This window comes from Coloeus monedula (assembly GCF_965178545.1).
Source record: "Coloeus monedula genome assembly, chromosome: 8".
Taxonomy (NCBI): domain Eukaryota; kingdom Metazoa; phylum Chordata; class Aves; order Passeriformes; family Corvidae; genus Coloeus; species Coloeus monedula.
In genome coordinates, this window is record NC_138788.1 from 36,692,302 (window position 1) to 36,709,643 (window position 17,342).

Here is a 17,342-nt window from a genome sequence, read left to right on the forward strand (position 1 = left end):
CAACACCTTTGTGTTTCCAGGGGGAAATTCCAGCCCTGCTCTCTGCCAGCCACCCAGGGCTGCTTGGTTCAGCTGTGTCCTCCCTGACCGTGTTTTTCCTTGCCCTGTGTGACTCAAACTGAGCAGTGGGAGGTACAAGGGTGGGAGAAGGTGGTGGTGCCTTCCCAAACCGCTGGGGTTTTACCTCGGTGGGATCCACCCTGCTGGCTCTGGGGGTTTTGGAGCTCAGTTAAAGGAACTTCATGAAATTCAGTTCTGGTTTGTCCATTTGCAGTAGTGGCATCTCAGCTGTGGAGAAGCTCCACCCTGGGCACCTCCTTGTTTTCACTTCCACTCTTCTCTCTCTTTTTCCTTTGGTTTATTGCCCTCCATGACTGTTTGTTATTTTTTTTAAGCCAGACTAAATTTATCTGCACTCAGCTCTTGCTGATGACTCTCAGAATTCAACTCGCGCTCGCACCGCGTAAAAACCCCGCAAATTATTTTTCCTTCCTCCTTTCCAGCCAGAGCTGGGCCTTCACCTGCAGAGCTGAGCAAGATGTTGGATATTTAATGTCCTTAGCTTTGAGGGGTTCAGGCCCCAGCCCTGTCTGTGTGCCTGAGGCCGGTGTGGGTGCTGTAGGTGGCTGTGGAGCGTGGCGCTGGCACGGCTGGGTCGCGCGCTCTGAGTCACCGCGGCAGATGGCAGCTCCAGGCAGCAGCTCAGAGTTTCCCAATTTGCTAAATAACTGTGATCTCCGAGGGGAAAAAAAATTCCTTCTCTTTCCCCAACTGCTGAACTTGTTCTCTGGAGTGAAATCTGCCAGGTTGTAGTTGCCTGCTGGAGAGTAGTGAAAGTTACTGAGGGAAAAAGGTTGAAATATGTTCAGTTCTGTTGGATGCACGTTTTCCCTAAGCCAGTCAGAATGATTTGTTTTCTAACACATGGACTCTATATCTTTGTTCTTTTCAGTCATTAACATCTGGATATGTGCAGGGAACGTTTGAAATGGCAAATAAGGAAGAAAACAGGGAGAAGAACAGATATCCCAACATCCTGCCATGTAAGCCATTCCTTTTGCTTTTAAACCAGACACGTAATTTTGGCACTGAGCAGGCTGCTGGTAGCGTTCATTTGCTGCAAATACTCAGATAATAACAATTCCACTGGTCAGAAATGCTCTTCATGTGTTGTCTGTGGTTTGGGAACTCTGTGCTTTTCCAGGCCTCCTTGCTTGCAAGGAAATACCATATTTCAGGTTGATGAGCTTGCCAATGTGCTTGTTTTCTTTCAGATGATCATTCCAGAGTGATTTTGACCCAAATTGACGGAGTCCCACCTTCAGACTACATTAATGCATCATACATAGATGTGAGTTGAGAGCTGCCCACAGCTGGCCAAACTTTGGGAATTCAAGAAGTAATTCTCTGCTAGCACATGTTGGCCTTTCACCTTTTAACTGCTGTGGTGTTTATTTCCACAGGGTTATAAAGAAAAGAATAAATTTATAGCAGCACAAGGTAAGTTGTTCTCATTTCTCTCTTCTCTACAGCTTAGGGCTGAGCACATTTAATCATAGATGTGTTTTAAAGGTTATTTTTAGCTGCAGGTGGTGGTCAAGTGTGAGGCTGGATTTAGAGGCCACAGTTGAAATGAACTTGAAATATGTGTGAGGTGACCAGCTGCCTCTAGACCTGGAGATTCTGCTCTGAGCAGAGGCTCATTTCCCCCTCCAGATCCTCTTTGCTTCTCCAAAACTGGGGTCTCCTGATAATCTGTTCTGAGTTTGTTGTGGGAACCTTGGACCTTGGCATGGGGAAGAGCTGCGAAGTAGGAATGCTGAATGTTGCTCCTGCCATAATTTGGTTACAAGATTAAATAGTATTTAAGAATAAATACTCTGGAGGGGCTCCAGGAGAGCAGGAGAGGGACTGGGGACAAGGCATGGAGGGACAGGACACAGGGAATGGCTTCCCAGTGCCAGAGGGCAGGGCTGGATGGGAGATTGGGCAGGAATTGTTCCCTGGGAGGGTGGGCAGGCCCTGGCACAGGGTGCCCAGAGCAGCTGGGGCTGCCCCTGGATCCCTGGCAGTGCCCAAGGCCAGGCTGGACATTGGGGCTGGGAGCAGCCTGGGACAGTGGGAGGTGTCCCTGTCATGGCAGGGATGGGAAGGAGATGAACTTTGAAGTCCTTTCCAACTCAGACCCTTCTGTCATTCTATGAATATTTCAAGAGAGGAGATTTCTGCTAAAAACGTAGATTTGGGGGCATTGTGTAAAAGAAAACACGGGGGGTTATTTAACATATAAATATATATATATTTGGTGTATTCCAAACCTGTGCAGGCCATAGCAAGCACAGCTCTGGGTGGGTGCCCAGGGCAGGGGTGTGGGGCTGCACTGGGATCTGCTCCATCCCCTCTCCTGAGCATTGCCCTGTTCTGTCTGCAGGACCCAAGCAGGAAACAGTCAATGACTTCTGGAGGATGATCTGGGAGCAGAAATCAGCCATCATTGTCATGTTAACCAACCTGAAAGAAAGAAAAGAGGTAAAGAGCTTTCACTCTGCTCTGGGATGTCCCCAGTGCTGCAGAAGCAGTCGTGGCTGCTCAGGGTTTGGCCAGGTGCATTTCTGACCACTTCCTCCCCTGGCCCCTGTCAGCACAGCTGAGTTTCTGTTCCAAAACACAGTTTTCATTTCTAAAATACCCATTTATATGAGTTGATCTGAAGGAGAAAGTTCTGACAGCCAGTGGTGTCCTGCTTAGCTCACAGCCAAAGGAAAGCTCCAATGGTTTTATCCCAGTGTAAGGCTGCACTTGTGGTTGGGACTGATTAGGAGTGAAGGTAAAAACTCCATTCATTTTCCTGAGCATTAGGTTTCAAAATGCCCAATTTGTCAACTGAACAATGAGAAATTAAAGCTGCTTCGTTGTGAGGGTGCTGCTGTTCCTTCCTGTCCCCCATTCCTCCCCTGAGGACGGGCATTCCTGGTTTGCCTCCTGGGCTTTATTTTACTGCACTTTTACTGCTGCTTGGGGAAGCTCAGACAGCAAAGCCAGTCCATGAGGGTCCATTCCCAGTGTGAGCAGCCAGAGCTGGTAAATGTGGATATTCCCAATGGCTCCAGGTGAGAACTGCTTTGAATTTCTCACTGGCTGCAGCTAAAGCTGGAAAACAAAGTCCAAACCTCACAGTGCCTGCCTACAGTTGGACACCTTGTAACAGAGCTGCCAAACTGAAACAAAAGCTGTGTGGGGCTGAGCAGGTTAAAAAACAGCTTCAAAACTGTTCTCACCTTCTCTGCCTCAGTTTAAGAAGCAGCAGCAGCAGCAGTAGGGTGTTAAAGCTGCTTGTGCCACATGAGAAGCTCTGCACACTCACAGCTGTACTCACCTTCCCTGTTTTCAAATAACCCCACGAGCGCCCAGCAGTGAAAGCAAAGTCAGGGTTCTAAACTTCCCTGTGTTTTTGTGCAGGAGAAGTGTTACCAGTACTGGCCTGACCAGGGCTGCTGGACCTACGGGAATATCCGTGTGTCTGTGGAGGATTGCATCGTGCTGGTGGACTACACCATCCGCAAGTTCTGCGTGCAGTCGGTGAGGACACAGCTGCTCCTGGGGGCTTTCCCTAAGCCTTAGGAAAAGCTGATAAAACCTCAAATATTTGCTTAGAAGACATTCAAGCAGCTGATTTGCAAGTGGAGAAAGGTGGGGTGCCTCTCCCAGGCAGGGAAGCTGGGTCTGCCCACAAAACCTCCACTACAGTCCATGGGTTGTGAGAGGTTCTGTCCCCAAGGGCCACAGCAAATGATGCCTTGTGACAGCCCAGCACAGGAGCAGGGACTTGAGCTTTTGAGGAAAAAAATTGCACTGATAAAAAAATGAGTGAATTTGGCTATATTTTGGCAACTTGGAAGAGTCTGTCTCATTCTTTGCAATCCTGTCCTGGGATTATCCCACTGTAAATTAATAATAGACGGTATTTTCACTTAGTGAAATAGTGTTTGTATTTTACATGCACTGAAAACTCCAAATCCTTGAGTCAGGCTCTGAGTGTGGCAGGGAATGAAGCCATAAATGACCACAGCAGTTTGTTTATTAATCTGTGCATGAAAAATGAGATATCAGCTCTGAGCCTGGGTGTTCTTGCAGCTCCACGAGGGATGTAAAGCTCCAAGGCTCGTCACACAGCTCCACTTCACCAGCTGGCCGGATTTTGGGGTGCCTTTCACACCTATTGGGATGCTGAAATTCCTGAAAAAAGTCAAATCATTGAATCCTGCCCATGCTGGACCAATTGTGGTTCACTGTAGGTATGTATGTGCTCCTCAAACCATTCTTGTGGCTTGGCCTGCAGTTATTTTTATATATATATTTTTTTTAAAATATATATATTAATATTTATATATTTATATCTATGTGTTCATATCTGCTTAAGTATTGTAAAATATTTATATGAATAGATGTATTATATATTTACTCACATATTTATATTCAAGGGTAATAATATGCTGAGTTTTTGAGAGCCCAGAGTAAGAACAGTTTCCAAAGCTCTGTCTTTGCTGTCAGTTTTAATACTCAAACAGAAGTTGTTGTTCTGTTTGGGGTTTTTTTATGAGGGATACCCATTGTTTGGTAGAAATCTGTTCTTTGTCAGAAAAACAGCCTGGTGATAGAAATCCGTGGCCTTTGCCACTCAATGCTGTTCTGGGAATTCGTCCCCCACTTCTCCCACAGTCAAATTGCAGTTTTTTATGGAAATTAGCCATGAAATGCCTAAAAAGCTTGGAAGAAAGACTTGCATTCAAGAGACTGAAATGCTGCAATTTTAAAAATGTGCTTCATACCAATGCAGAAGCAATTCCCACTTGTTGGTCACTCACACAGGCACATCCTGCTGTCAAAGGCTGGTGCCAAACTGTTGAAATCTTTAATGAAACGAAAACCAAACTCCCAAACAGTTTGAAGAGAAGAATTGCAACCTGTGAGCAACTGTAAGCTCACCACTGAACAAGAAGTGTCTTTCCAGGAGCAATTATCATTGCAAGGTTAGAATAAAATGAACACACAAGAGCAGAATGAACAGGAAAAAAGAGCAGCTTTGTCTGTCTGGGTCTTGTTTATAAGGAAAGAAATGCTGTAAATTCCTGTATTTGTCTCTTTTTTCCTTGCTAGAAATACTGGAAGTGTGTGCTGGTGAAAAAGAGGGTGTTTGTCCTGAGCAAGCCAGATTTGTTGGTTCATTTCCATGTAGCTCTTGCCTTGCTGGGAGTCCCCTTCTCTCCCAGGTGTCTTAAATAAAAGGCTTTTAAATAAAAGGCATTTAAATGGGAAAAGCAGATTTGAGTTGTGTCAGCTGAGAGAGCCACAATATTTTTACAGCCCTTTGCTCTGTATGGAGTCTCATTCTGGGCTTGAGCTTTATTTGGCAGCAGCAGGAAATGCTGTGCTTGGTTTAACCAGCAGAAGGAAAGACAAAAGAAAGGAAAATATAAAATAATTTAATAAATACCTGCAGAGATTTAAATATAAAGGGCCAGCAGAGCACAGTGAGGTCAGTGCTGGGGGCTCGTGCAGTGTCAGAGCAAAGCACAGAGGTGACACGGAACTTCCGTCCGAGTTCAGGATGTGACACCACTGAATTGTTGGGAAAAGGAAAGGGAAGCCCCTCAGCAGTGAGTAACCAGCTGTTTTTAGGGAGCTTGTAGGAAAGTCTGACCCAGCCACTCTGACCAACGCCTCTCCAGGGAGGTTTCGGAAGTGAATGAAACACTGATTGAGCATTTGGAAGTGAAGAAGTGAAAATGAGGAGTGGCAGGATCAGGATTTTCTGCTGATTCTTGTATTCCCTAAGTTTTTAGAAATAGGTTTTTTAGAAATAGAAATCTTTCAGTGAGCAGAGAGGGACTTTGAGGAATGGCTGAGTGAGGGACAAAGCAGGCTAAGGATGGAGACCCTCAAGGAGCTTCTGAGCTGAATGTCCAGGGTGGTGAAGTCCCCAGCTTTAGCAGGAAGGTGCAGGGATGGAATCCAGATCAGGATCTGATCAGGGAACCGTGGGGAGGGAACAGGGATGTGTAAAAAGGGGTATCAGGGCTGGAAAGGGAAGTGAGGAAGCTGTGCTTGGGGCTCAGGGGCGAAAGTCCCAGGAGTGAGCAGTGAGGGGAGATCCATGCTCAGAGGTGGCTTCCAGGGCTATCAGGAGGAGGAACAGTGGGGATTAAGACATGAGGGAGACTCTTTGTGGTGCCAGAGGGCCAACATGGATGGATGGAAGGGAGAGGGAAGGGAATCCCCATCGTCCCTCCAGACCTCTGGAACAGAGGAGCTCATGGGCTTCGGTTTCACTGCTGTTAAAGCATGTGTGGGATGTGAAATAATTGTACTACAAATACAGTAATTTTCATTTCTGGTGTTATTTAAAACCTTATGTTGCCTTGCTGAGAATTGCTTTGTATTTTTGAGGCCACGAGGGGAGGGGGGATGTTTTTATCGTGTTCCTGGAGGTGTTTGTGGCTATTGCAGCCAAGCAAACTGCCCGGAGGTTAAAGGAGAGCCACTAATGAATGACTAGTACAGGATGCCATGCCCTTTTCCTCTGGAAGGAAGAGCTGAAAGTCGCTGGATTTTTGTCATTTCTAATGGTCGTGCTCCCTCTCGTGGCTTTTAAGGATATAAAAACCAAAAAAGTGTTTAGGGTTGTCAGCGTTGGGAAATGTGGCGCTAAAAATTACTAAAACAATAATTTAAATTTCATCTTAACCTGAATTATTACAGATGGTCAAGCAGATTTTTTTTTTCAAATGTCTTTTAAAGTATAATTCTGATGGTATCAGCTGGGAAGGGCTGAGTTTTTATGTTAAAAACACTCCTCTTTTTTTGCTGTCCTTGTTAAAATGAAAAAGGGGGAAGTTTAGATTGGATATTAGGAAAAATTTCTTCACTGAAAGGGTGGCCAGGCATTGGGACAGGCCACAGGGGTGGAGTCCCCATCCCTGGAGGGATTTAAAAAGTGGCACTTGGGGATGTGGATGGGAACAACTGGACTCGAGGATCTGAGGCAGCTTTTCCAGCCTTCATGATTCCATGATTCTGTGAAATTCAGTGTTTCCCAGTGAGCATTTTGGTCCAGTCTAAGCACGAGTGTCTTGGGGTGACTTTATGATGTGTATCCCATTTCGCTGCCCTATGCCCAGAAATTAACTTTGTGCCTTTCTATGCCTCTAAACTGAGCCTGAGAAGAGAAGAAAACCCGACCAAAACTTCCAAAGCAGTTTTGCAGTTTGTTTTCATGTTTTCAAGGACGCAGAGATAGAGAGGGCTCTCTGATAGAAACCTAAACTATGCTAAACCGTGGCAGTGAGGCTCACTGCTGCAGCAGTCCCTGCAGGCTGGGTGATCCCATGGTGGGTTCTGTGTGTTTGTTGCCTCCCCAGCGCTGGCGTGGGGCGCACGGGCACCTTCATCGTCATCGATGCCATCATGGACATGATGCACGCGGAGCAGAAGGTGGACGTGTTCGAGTTCGTCTCCAGGATCCGCAATCAGCGGCCCCAGATGGTTCAGACAGACGTGAGTGCACCTGAATCTCCCGAAATTCCAGCTTTTCCTGGGCAGAGAGGGAAATGCTGCTGTGCTTCCACTCCCTTGTGCAGCCCAGTGTGTCCCGTGCTGTTGCACACCTGGAAAAGATCAGGTTGGGTGGGGCTTGGAGCAGCTTGGGATGGTGGGAGGTGTCCCTGCCCATGGCAGGGGTGGGATGGATGGGATTTAAGGTCCATTCCAACCCAAACCGTTCTGGGATTTTCTAATTCAAAAATGAACAAAGCCCAGTGGAAGGATGGGGGAGAAGATACAGGTGAAGACCACTGTAAAACACATCATTTTTAGGAGTCATTTCCAGGTTTTCCCATGCACATGAGAGTGGAATGTCAGAGAATGTGAGTGATGTAACAGGAAAACTCTGGTTTAGCTTAACAATTTCTAATTATTGTTATTTTAATAATCAGTAGATTGTACCCCAACCAGTGGCAAGACAAGGAGCAGTGGTTTTGAACTGCCAGAGGGCAGCGATGGATGGGATATTGAGAAGGAATTGTTCCCTGGGAGGGTGGGCAGGCCCTGGCACAGGGTGCCCAGAGCAGCTGGGGCTGCCCCTGGATCCCTGGCAGTGCCCAAGGCCAGGCTGGACATTGGGGCTGGGAGCAGCCTGGCACAGTGGGAGGTGTCCCTGCCATGGCAGGGGGAGGAACTGGATGGGATTTGAGGTCCTTTCCAACCCAAACCAGTCTGGGATTTTAAATTAGATGAATCCCAGAATTCCTAATTTCCCTCCCTTCATTTCCTCCCTGTCCCTTCCAGATGCAATATTCCTTCATTTACCAAGCCTTACTCGAGTACTACCTCTACGGGGACACGGAGCTGGATGTGTCATCCCTGGAAAAACACCTCCAGACATCCCACAATGCTGCACCAAACCTGGTCAAAATAGGGCTGGAAGAGGAGTTTAAAGTAAGTATGGAAATCTTTGCCATAGGATTTCCAAGACTTAAGCCAAGAGGATAAAAGTGTGACCTTAAAGGTGCATTAAAGGGAAATTGTTCTGTTCTGTGGTGGTTGTGAATGGGGCCTTGCTGAACATCCTGTTCCCTAAATGCTCACTCAGGGCTGTGTGGTTCCATGGCCTTTCCCTAAACCTTTTTTGTTTGTTTCTGAAAGAAAAGGGGAGTGATTCTCTGGGCTGGTACTGGTTGCCAGATCAGATAATGCTGCAAGAGGAAACTGGATTAGGTGTTCCTAATCTGCATCCCAATGGGATTGTTAACTCCGAGGTGACTGACAGCAGGAAGAACTGCAGGGAATTTACAGAGCTGGTGCTGAATGTCCAGACTGTCAGGAGAAAAACCTCAAAAAAACCCAAAAAAACCCATTTTTGATCAGTGGAGAAACCCCAAATGAAGCAAACCACACTGGCTGGCTGTGATCATTCTTAAAATGACTTTAGTGCCCTGAGCAATAGTTAGATTTTTTTTATGATTTTGTTTATGCTGAAATATTTATTTTCTGTATAGATAGAGAGTATTAATTGACATATGGGTGTTCACTGGAGTTCTCTCTTTGCTTTAGACGATTAATTTAACCAGAAATTGGGAACTGGGTAAAGAAAATGATGTAAAAATAAGTTTGATGATAGAGCAACAAGTTCAAGAATCAACAGTATTGAGGGAAGGAAGATTAGATTGGATATTGGGAAGGAATTTTTTGGCTGTGAGGGTGGGCAGGCCCTGGCACAGGGTGCCCAGAGAAGCTGTGGCTGCCCCTGGATCCTTTGCAGTGTCCAAGGCCAGGTTGGAGCAGCCTGGGACAGTGGGAGGTGTCTTTAAGGTGTCTTCATGGGCTTTTAAGGTCCCTCAAAGCCAAACCATTCTGGGATTCTGTGACTGTTACTCTTCCTTAGTTGTTACAGCCAGGACCATGAAGTGGCTGTTGTGCAGTCAGGCTCCCTGTGACTGTGGCACTGATTGAGCCCCAGTAAAGTCACTGGAGGGCCCTGTGAGTGCAGGATGTGCTGAGTGACCCCTCTCCTGTCCCTGTGCCCTCACTCTCCTGTGTGGTTTCTTGCAGAAGCTGACCAACGTGCGGATCATGAAGGAGAACATGAGAACTGGCAACCTTCCAGCCAACATGAAGAAAGCAAGAGTCATCCAGATCATCCCCTGTAAGAGCCCAGCCTCTGATCTCCCAAAACAAACAAGTGCCATCAATCCCTGGTTGGGAGCACACACTGGATCTGTCTGCTGGCAGCAGCCCAGCTCATCTCAGGACACAGCTCCTCTTACAAAGTGTCATCTGTAAAAAATTCCATTAATTGGGTTTTACTAAATCATCCCAAAATCTGTTACAATCAGGTTTTTTGAATTAAACAACTCGGCACTTTCACCTTTGCATGGTCTGAGCAGCACTGTAATGTTTGCACCTGAAAAGGAACATTTCAGAGAAGAGATTTAGTGGGGTTTCTTCTTCCACATGCAGTTAACAAAAGTAAGACTGGACTCAAAACTAAGTCTAGACTTTTTTTTTTTCCCAGATGATTTTAACAGAGTGATTCTGTCCATGAAAAGAGGGCAGGAGTACACAGACTACATCAATGCTTCCTTCATAGATGTACGTACACAACATTTTCATGCATTTCCTTTGCAAATCAGAGCTTTTGCTGTTGTTGGTAAGTCTTTTTAAAGGGGCACAGTCGACTTGGCTTGCAAAGAACATGAGCTTTGTTTATGGGAGTTTCCAGATGCTTTTCTTATCTGGTGTTTTCAGTTTCAGTTTAAATGGCTGTATCATTTAAACCTTGTTGTTAGATTTACAAACCAAGCCTTTTATGAAATTCTGACAAAACAAATCGGCTGCACAACTAACAGCCAGCGGTTCCATTATCTGGTTCAGGTTAACAGGTGTAAATATTTGCGTTTCTGAGAAACAGAAAAGTCAGTGTTTAGCACAGGGAAAGGCTGTCACAGTGTTTGGCAGCCAGGCTTTATTTGGGCAGAGCTGGATAAATTCCAAGCTTTCTTCCCAGGTTCCTGTTGGAAGCTGAGTAACACAGGATTTTATTTAAATATGAGAAGTCGTCATGCCCTTAAGCAGTAAAACCACATCAGTGACTGAGGACTGTGGGTGCTGAGGAAGTGAAGATCACATCTGTGTGGAAATAAGGAAAGACTGGACGTGGCCCTCAGTGCCTTGGTGGTGTTGGGTCAGAGCTGGGACTCGATCCCAGAGGTTTTGTCCAACCTCACTGGTTCTGTGATTCTGTGAAATAAAACTGGAGCTCAGAACCTGAGCTAGGAGTTAACTGTAGAGAAAAGCTGAGAGCTGCTGTTGGGATAATATTGTGAAATCTGGTCCTGCAGAATCTCATCCCCTCAGCCATGACTGGAAAAATTCACCTCAGGATTGTGAATTTGGGGGAGATTTTAGAATCACAGAAGGGTTGAGGTTGGAGAAGCTCTCTCAGACCATCGAGTCCAACCATTCCCCAGCACTGCCAAGGCCACCACTGCCCCATGTCCCCAAGTGCCACATCCACATGGTTTTTAAATCCCTTCAGGGATTGGGATTTCACCACTGCCCTGGGCAGTGACAACACTTTCTGTGGGGAAATTTCCCCCAATATCCAACTTCAGCCTCCCCTGGTGCAACTTGAAGCCGTTCCCTCTTGTTCCCAATCACTGAAGCTGTGATGTCGCTGTGCCCATCAGCCGTGTCCCTCTCCCCCGTGTGACCCCGGTCTGTTCCCACAGGGATATCGGCAGAAGGATTATTTCATCGCCACCCAGGGCCCCCTTCCCCACACGGTGGAGGATTTCTGGCGGATGGTGTGGGAGTGGAAGTGCCACACCATCGTGATGCTCACTGAGGTCCAGGAGAGGGAGCAGGTACGTGCCCACCCTGCAGCCTCACAGTTTCCCTTCCCACCTGCATGCCACGAGCATCAATACTGGAGAAAAGAATTTTTTTGCCTACAAATTCCAGCAATCCGAGATATTTTTTTTGCTTTTCCTAAAATGAGCACTTGCTTCACTCTTCGGTGTGGGGCAGCACTGCTGCTTTTGCTGGAACTGTCAGAAAGCACAAACAAATTACGGAATGCTGTGATTTTTGAAATCACAGATTTCAAACTTCCAGTTCACATTAAGGGATGCCTGACATGGGACAGAGTTTTGGCATTTGGGAACAAACGTTTCTATAAACTCTTGTCCCATTTGTCCCAGTAAAAGCTCCCGTGGCTCATTCCGAGCCTGTCCTAATACATCATTAATTAATGAAAGAGTCCTGTGCTGCAGATTGAAGATTCTGGGTTCAACAAGGGTGTTGTGAAAAGCTTTTTCTTGGTGGTTTTGGGAGGTTTTTAACAGTATTGCCTTGCTTTTAGGAATTACACTTATTATTCTACTCTGGTTTAAAGCAGTATTTACCATCTGGGCCTCCTGAGCCCTTTTCATCTTAATGGTTTCTATTACAGAAATATTTTATCTCTGTATTCTTAGTTATTAGTGTTTGCAATACAAACTGTTGAGAACACACTTCTTATGCTGGATGTCACTTCTTATATCAGAGATTAATAAGAACGTGATAACTGGGAAAAAAAATCAAGGAATGTTTGCAATTCTCTGGATTCTGCAGGAAAAATGCTGCCAGTACTGGCCATCGGAGGGCTCTGTGACTCACGGAGAGATCACGGTGGAAATCAAGAGTGACAGCCTGATGGATGCCATCAGTGTGAGGGATTTCCTGGTCACATATAACCAGGTAATCCTTTAAAACTCCAGGTTTTTTGGTTTGGTTTTTTTTTCCATTGGAAGGCATTTACAAATCTGATTATGTATATTAAATTCCGGGATTTCTAGCTAAAGCTAAATGTGGTTAATCAAAATCTGGCGTTAAGGGGAAGCTTATAGGAAACATTTTTGCTTAAAGCCCATGAAAATTCTGGTCAGTAAAACAGGTGGTTGCAAAATGGGAGGTGGGGGTGGGGTTTTTAAAACTGTTTTGTTGTTGCTGTTATTCCTAGATTTTCCTGCCATCTTCCACGTAACTATCAAAGAAAATTCGATCCAAGATTTTTCACAGAATTCCAAGCTGGTTTGGGTGGAAGGGGCCTTAAAACTCATCCCATCCTATTCCCTGCCATGGGCAGGGACACCTTCCACTATCCCAGGTTGCTCCAAGTCCTGTTCAACCTGGCCTTGGTCACTTCCAGTGTATCCTAAGTCCTTCCCAGGGGAAACAGCTGTGCAAATCCAAAGGAAAATTATAGGGGAATTATCAGCGGATGGGGATTTGGAAACAGACCTGACAAGTCTGCCAGACCAGGATAGAATCCTGGAATATTTAGGCTGGAAATAAGTTCACCAAGGTCCATAATACATGATGGATCAGGTTGCAAGCACTCTGATGTAGCAAGGCAAAATTGATGCTGCAGGTGTTCCAGGCAAGAATTGTGTTTCCACTTGGAAGTAACCGGTGGCTGAATGCTGTTTTCCTGCTGGCAGAGCAACCAGGAGAAGCAGAGCAGGCTGGTGAGGCAATTCCACTTCCATGGGTGGCCTGAGATCGGGATTCCTGCCGAAGGGAAGGGGATGATCGACCTCATTGCAGCTGTGCAGAAGCAGCAGCAGCAGACAGGGAACCACCCCATCACCGTGCACTGCAGGTGAGCCCCCTCTGCACCTGAGCTTGCCTGTTCTCTGCCCCTGTTACTCCTCTTCTCCCATTTTTACCCCAGTTGATGCCAAGCAAAGGTGTTTTGTTGCAGTGCTGGTGCAGGGAGAACGGGCACCTTCATAGCCCTGAGCAACATCCTGGAGCGGGTGAAGGCCGAGGGGCTCCTGGACGTGTTCCAAGCTGTGAAGAGCTTGAGGCTGCAGAGGCCACACATGGTGCAAACGCTGGTATGGATGGGACTGACCAGCCCAGGGCTTGGGGAGGGAGTCCTGGGTGGAAATACTCTTGGGGGACAAGAACAAAGGGGTTTTTGCAGGGTGACATCAATGGGACACGATAGCTGTGTGTGTGCAAGGCATTAGCTGGGTTTTTACAGGGGTTTCTAGAGCATTTCCGAAAATACAACTCGGATGAATATTCTCTGTCTTTCAGGAACTTGAGGCTGTTAAACCATAATATTTTGAGTGTTGTAGGTGATTAAATATATTAAGTAAATGTCTTTCAAGTTATTTATCAGTTGTTCTTTCTTACCTTAAAATGTGTGGACACAAATTGGAATCATGGAATGGTTTGGGTGGGAAGGGACCTCAAAGCCCACCCAGTTCCACCCCCTGCCATGGCAGGGACACCTCCCACTGTCCCAGGCTGCTCCCAGCCCCAATGTCCAGCCTGGCTTTGGGCACTGCCAGGGATCCTGGGCACCATGGCTGGGGTGGCACTGGATCATATTTAAGGTCCCTTCCAACCCAAACCATCCTGGGATTTTATGATTCTCTGATTATCCGTGGGCCATGATCAGGAGTTTCTGCTGTAGGAAGAGCCCAGTGACAGCCCAGGACTGTGAGCAGCTGGGTTTAAATAAAAAGCCAGGCCTAAGAACTGATTCAGTTTAAGACGCATGTCTGGAAAAGCTCAAGAAATCCTTTTAACCAAAGAGCATCGATCAGCCTGTGCCTGACCAAAGAAAGAGGAACCATTGCTTTTATTTAAAGTAACAAACAGAAATCAGAACAGACCAGTTCTCACCTACTGGTCCCAGTTAGGACATGCTGAATTTATCACGGGGATTTGCAGAAGTCAGATTTTCTCAGTGTGACCAAACCCACTTTTTGACACCTTTTCCTTGTTTTCCAGGAGCAATATGAATTCTGCTACAGAGTGGTACAAGATTTCATCGACATCTTTTCAGATTATGCTAATTTCAAATGAGATTCTGCCTTATTTTTTAATTTGTCTGTATAAATAGTTGTATATTATGTTAATTTATTCCATGCCACTTGGATTGTTGAGTTAACTGTAAATACAATGTTGTGTTGGCTCTAAAAGTTGCATTTGCTGTATAAAGTTGTTTCTTAAATATAAATATCTTCTAAAGCAAAGTATAATGTTCCTATACTGTATAGCACTGTAAGATGGGATAGAAATCTTTATTCTAAATAACAAGAAATTAATTCTTGAGGTTTGTTTTCCTTTGAATTTTGCCACTTATAAATATTTATCAGTAATGTTATCTCCCAGTTCTTGACATTTTTGACAGGTGATTTACAGTTCATCCTAAAAAAAGTGAATTGTGATGCACATGTTTAAACACGTTTTGTTCACCAGGAAAATATGTTCACCATGAAAATAGATATTTATTTTATTTTTCAAGGCTGTTTTGAAGAGCCTCCAGGTTTTGATGGCAGTTGGATTTTGAATCTTACTGTCCATAGGCTAAAATCAGTAGAAATACAGATTAGAATTTTTGAATTGACAGAACTTTGAAAGCCCAGTCAGTTTGGTTTTTTTTCCCTAATATTGTTTCAATCGACGTAGAAAGGCAATAATGTGATTTTTTAGAGTATTTTGCATATTTGAAGAGTATATTTTGCAGCACCTGAATTTGTCTATGTGAAGAAAAAGGCCAGGAATGGAGTTAAAAGCTTCTCTTCTCTATAAACACCTGCATAATTTCCCACTTCTTTAAAATAAGAGATGAACTCTTATTCCTTGATTTGACTCAGCATGATAATTAAGAGGTAAAAATTGGAAAAAACATTTTATGAACAGTTTAGTGCCAGAAACATTGAGTGTTGCAGCAAAAGCTCCTCCAGGTTCTTCCCCTCCCAGAAATGTTATCAAAAAAGGACTGTTGCATTTCTCTAAGGGGTTTAGGGTTGTGTACAGAGATATATTTTTACTGCAAGTACTACTGAGAACAGAATTGGTGACAGAAAATATCAAAGTCTTTATTACAGCCCTGACCAGGGGTTGGAAAATCCCCAAATCACGGGGCACCCGAACGTCGAATAATTACCAAGTTTATCTTTCCCACTCTTCCAAAAGCATCTCTGACTTAATGAGCACAGAGGGGTGGATCTGTAATTAATTCCATAACGAATATGCAATAGTTCTGTCTCGTCCAGCCGGGCTTTTGCGATGCAACATCAAAGCCTTATTTAAAACAAGCAGCTTAAGCCGAGCTTTTCCCTGCTGTTCTTGCACTATTTTATCCCATTCCCATTCCAAGATAATCTCATTGCACCTTGGAGCAATGCAGGGGGAGGGAAGGTGTCCATAGGTCTCCGTCCATTCCATCCTGGCTGGAAAGGGGCAGGATAGGAATTCCTGAGCACCCTATTCCCACAGTGCCATTGGCTGCTTCTTGTCTTCCCATCGCTGCACTCCTGTATTTATTTGTACAGTAAATTATGCACTTCAGAAAACAGGTTGTTTAAAGACTAAACCTCGCTTGGGAGTCTCTACGAGAAGAAACACTCGAGCCACAGGGTTGGGTAGGAAAGTGAAGCTGAGGAAGGGCATGTTCCTGCAATTCCATCCAAACTGAGAGAGCCAAAACAAATTCAGTCTGGGAACTGATACAGAGGGGGTTCAGTCTGATTTCTAGCACAGGGAGACTCCCAGAGATTGGAGAATAATGCAAAGGAATTCCCATTTTCTGATCCTGATGTCAGCATCCTTCCAGCCACTTAGCCCACATTTGAACAATAATTTGTCAGATTTTTGGGTCCCTGAGGTAAAAACCTGGGGTGAGTTGTCTCCTGAAGTCAGTCTCAGTGCAGGGAGACTCTGAGAGGTTGGAAAATAATGCAAAGGAATTCCCATTTTTTGATGCTGATGTCAGGATTTTTCTGACCCTTTAGCCTGCATTTGAATAATAATAATTTGTGTTTTGGGCAGATTTGTGGGTCCCTGAGGTTAAAACTGGTGTTGTCTCAGTGCAGGGAGACTCCAGGAGGTTGGAGAATAATGCAGAGGAATTCCCATTTTATGATCCTGATTTCAGGATGCTTCTGATCATTCAGCATTTGAAAAATAATTTGTGTGTTGGGCAGATTTTGGGGTCCCTGAGGTTAAAACTGGGGTGAGTTGTCCATGAAGTCCATCTCAGTGCAGCAGTGATGTGGTGTGAGGGTGTGGGGGTCCCACAGCCCCCCAGGAGCTGCAGCACAACTCCAGCTGCCCACGGGGTTTACTAAAGGCCTCCTTACAACCAGGAGTAGGATGGGGTTCAGCTGGAACACCAAATCCTCAGTGGGTACTCGGATTTTAGTTGATAACCATATTCAGATATGGAGGAGGAAAGAGAAATGCCTAATATATAATTCAGAATTGACAGCTGTAGCTCCCTAAGATTTTTGTGGAATTGGAAAAGTTCCCTTTGCAGTCGTTGTGTGTGCTCTGGCTGGAGCTCTGGGGAGCGTCTCGGTGGCTTGGAATTTTCCTTTGAATCTGCGTACGTTGCATGGAATTCCTTTAAAACGCCAAATAGTTGGATTGGAAGTGTCCTTCTGATCTGTCTGTGGTTTTGGTCACTGTGTGACTTTGACTGTTCATGTGTTCAGAAGGTCCCAGCTCACCTCAGCATTTAAGCGTTCGCTTCCCAGCATCTTTATCCCACTTTATCCATGGGAGTGCCATGGGTTCCGTGTTCCCGAAGCAATCCCTTAAGTGCTTGGCTGAACTGGGCCGTAATGAAGAATGCATACTGTAATTAGCAGTGTTTTTTAGGCTATTTTTATGTATTTTTTAAACTTTTAAAATGAGCCTGACCACCCCATGTTCAGTCTTTTGAAACGTTTGCGTTTCCCTCGTCCCATTTTTCATGTAAAGTTAATAACCAAAATGTATTT

The 17,342-nt window shown here is 45.3% G+C and overlaps 1 protein-coding gene across 1 annotated transcript in view; it reads left to right on the forward strand.

Moving 5' to 3' along the window:
- PTPRE (protein tyrosine phosphatase receptor type E) overlaps positions 1 to 15,301 on the forward strand; it is an 85,175-nt gene extending 69,874 nt beyond the window's left edge. Inside the window, exons 6-20 of the mRNA XM_082285772.1 lie at positions 953 to 1,043; positions 1,275 to 1,351; positions 1,464 to 1,500; positions 2,432 to 2,529; positions 3,460 to 3,579; positions 4,135 to 4,295; positions 7,419 to 7,554; positions 8,344 to 8,493; positions 9,607 to 9,700; positions 10,070 to 10,146; positions 11,286 to 11,420; positions 12,169 to 12,294; positions 13,038 to 13,198; positions 13,301 to 13,436; positions 14,344 to 15,301. Of these exons, the coding sequence (XP_082141898.1) occupies positions 953 to 1,043; positions 1,275 to 1,351; positions 1,464 to 1,500; positions 2,432 to 2,529; positions 3,460 to 3,579; positions 4,135 to 4,295; positions 7,419 to 7,554; positions 8,344 to 8,493; positions 9,607 to 9,700; positions 10,070 to 10,146; positions 11,286 to 11,420; positions 12,169 to 12,294; positions 13,038 to 13,198; positions 13,301 to 13,436; positions 14,344 to 14,418 (1,674 nt within the window). The 3' untranslated portion in view covers positions 14,419 to 15,301. The remainder of the gene's footprint in view (positions 1 to 952; positions 1,044 to 1,274; positions 1,352 to 1,463; positions 1,501 to 2,431; positions 2,530 to 3,459; positions 3,580 to 4,134; positions 4,296 to 7,418; positions 7,555 to 8,343; positions 8,494 to 9,606; positions 9,701 to 10,069; positions 10,147 to 11,285; positions 11,421 to 12,168; positions 12,295 to 13,037; positions 13,199 to 13,300; positions 13,437 to 14,343) is intronic.
- Positions 15,302 to 17,342: the final 2,041 nt, after the last annotated feature.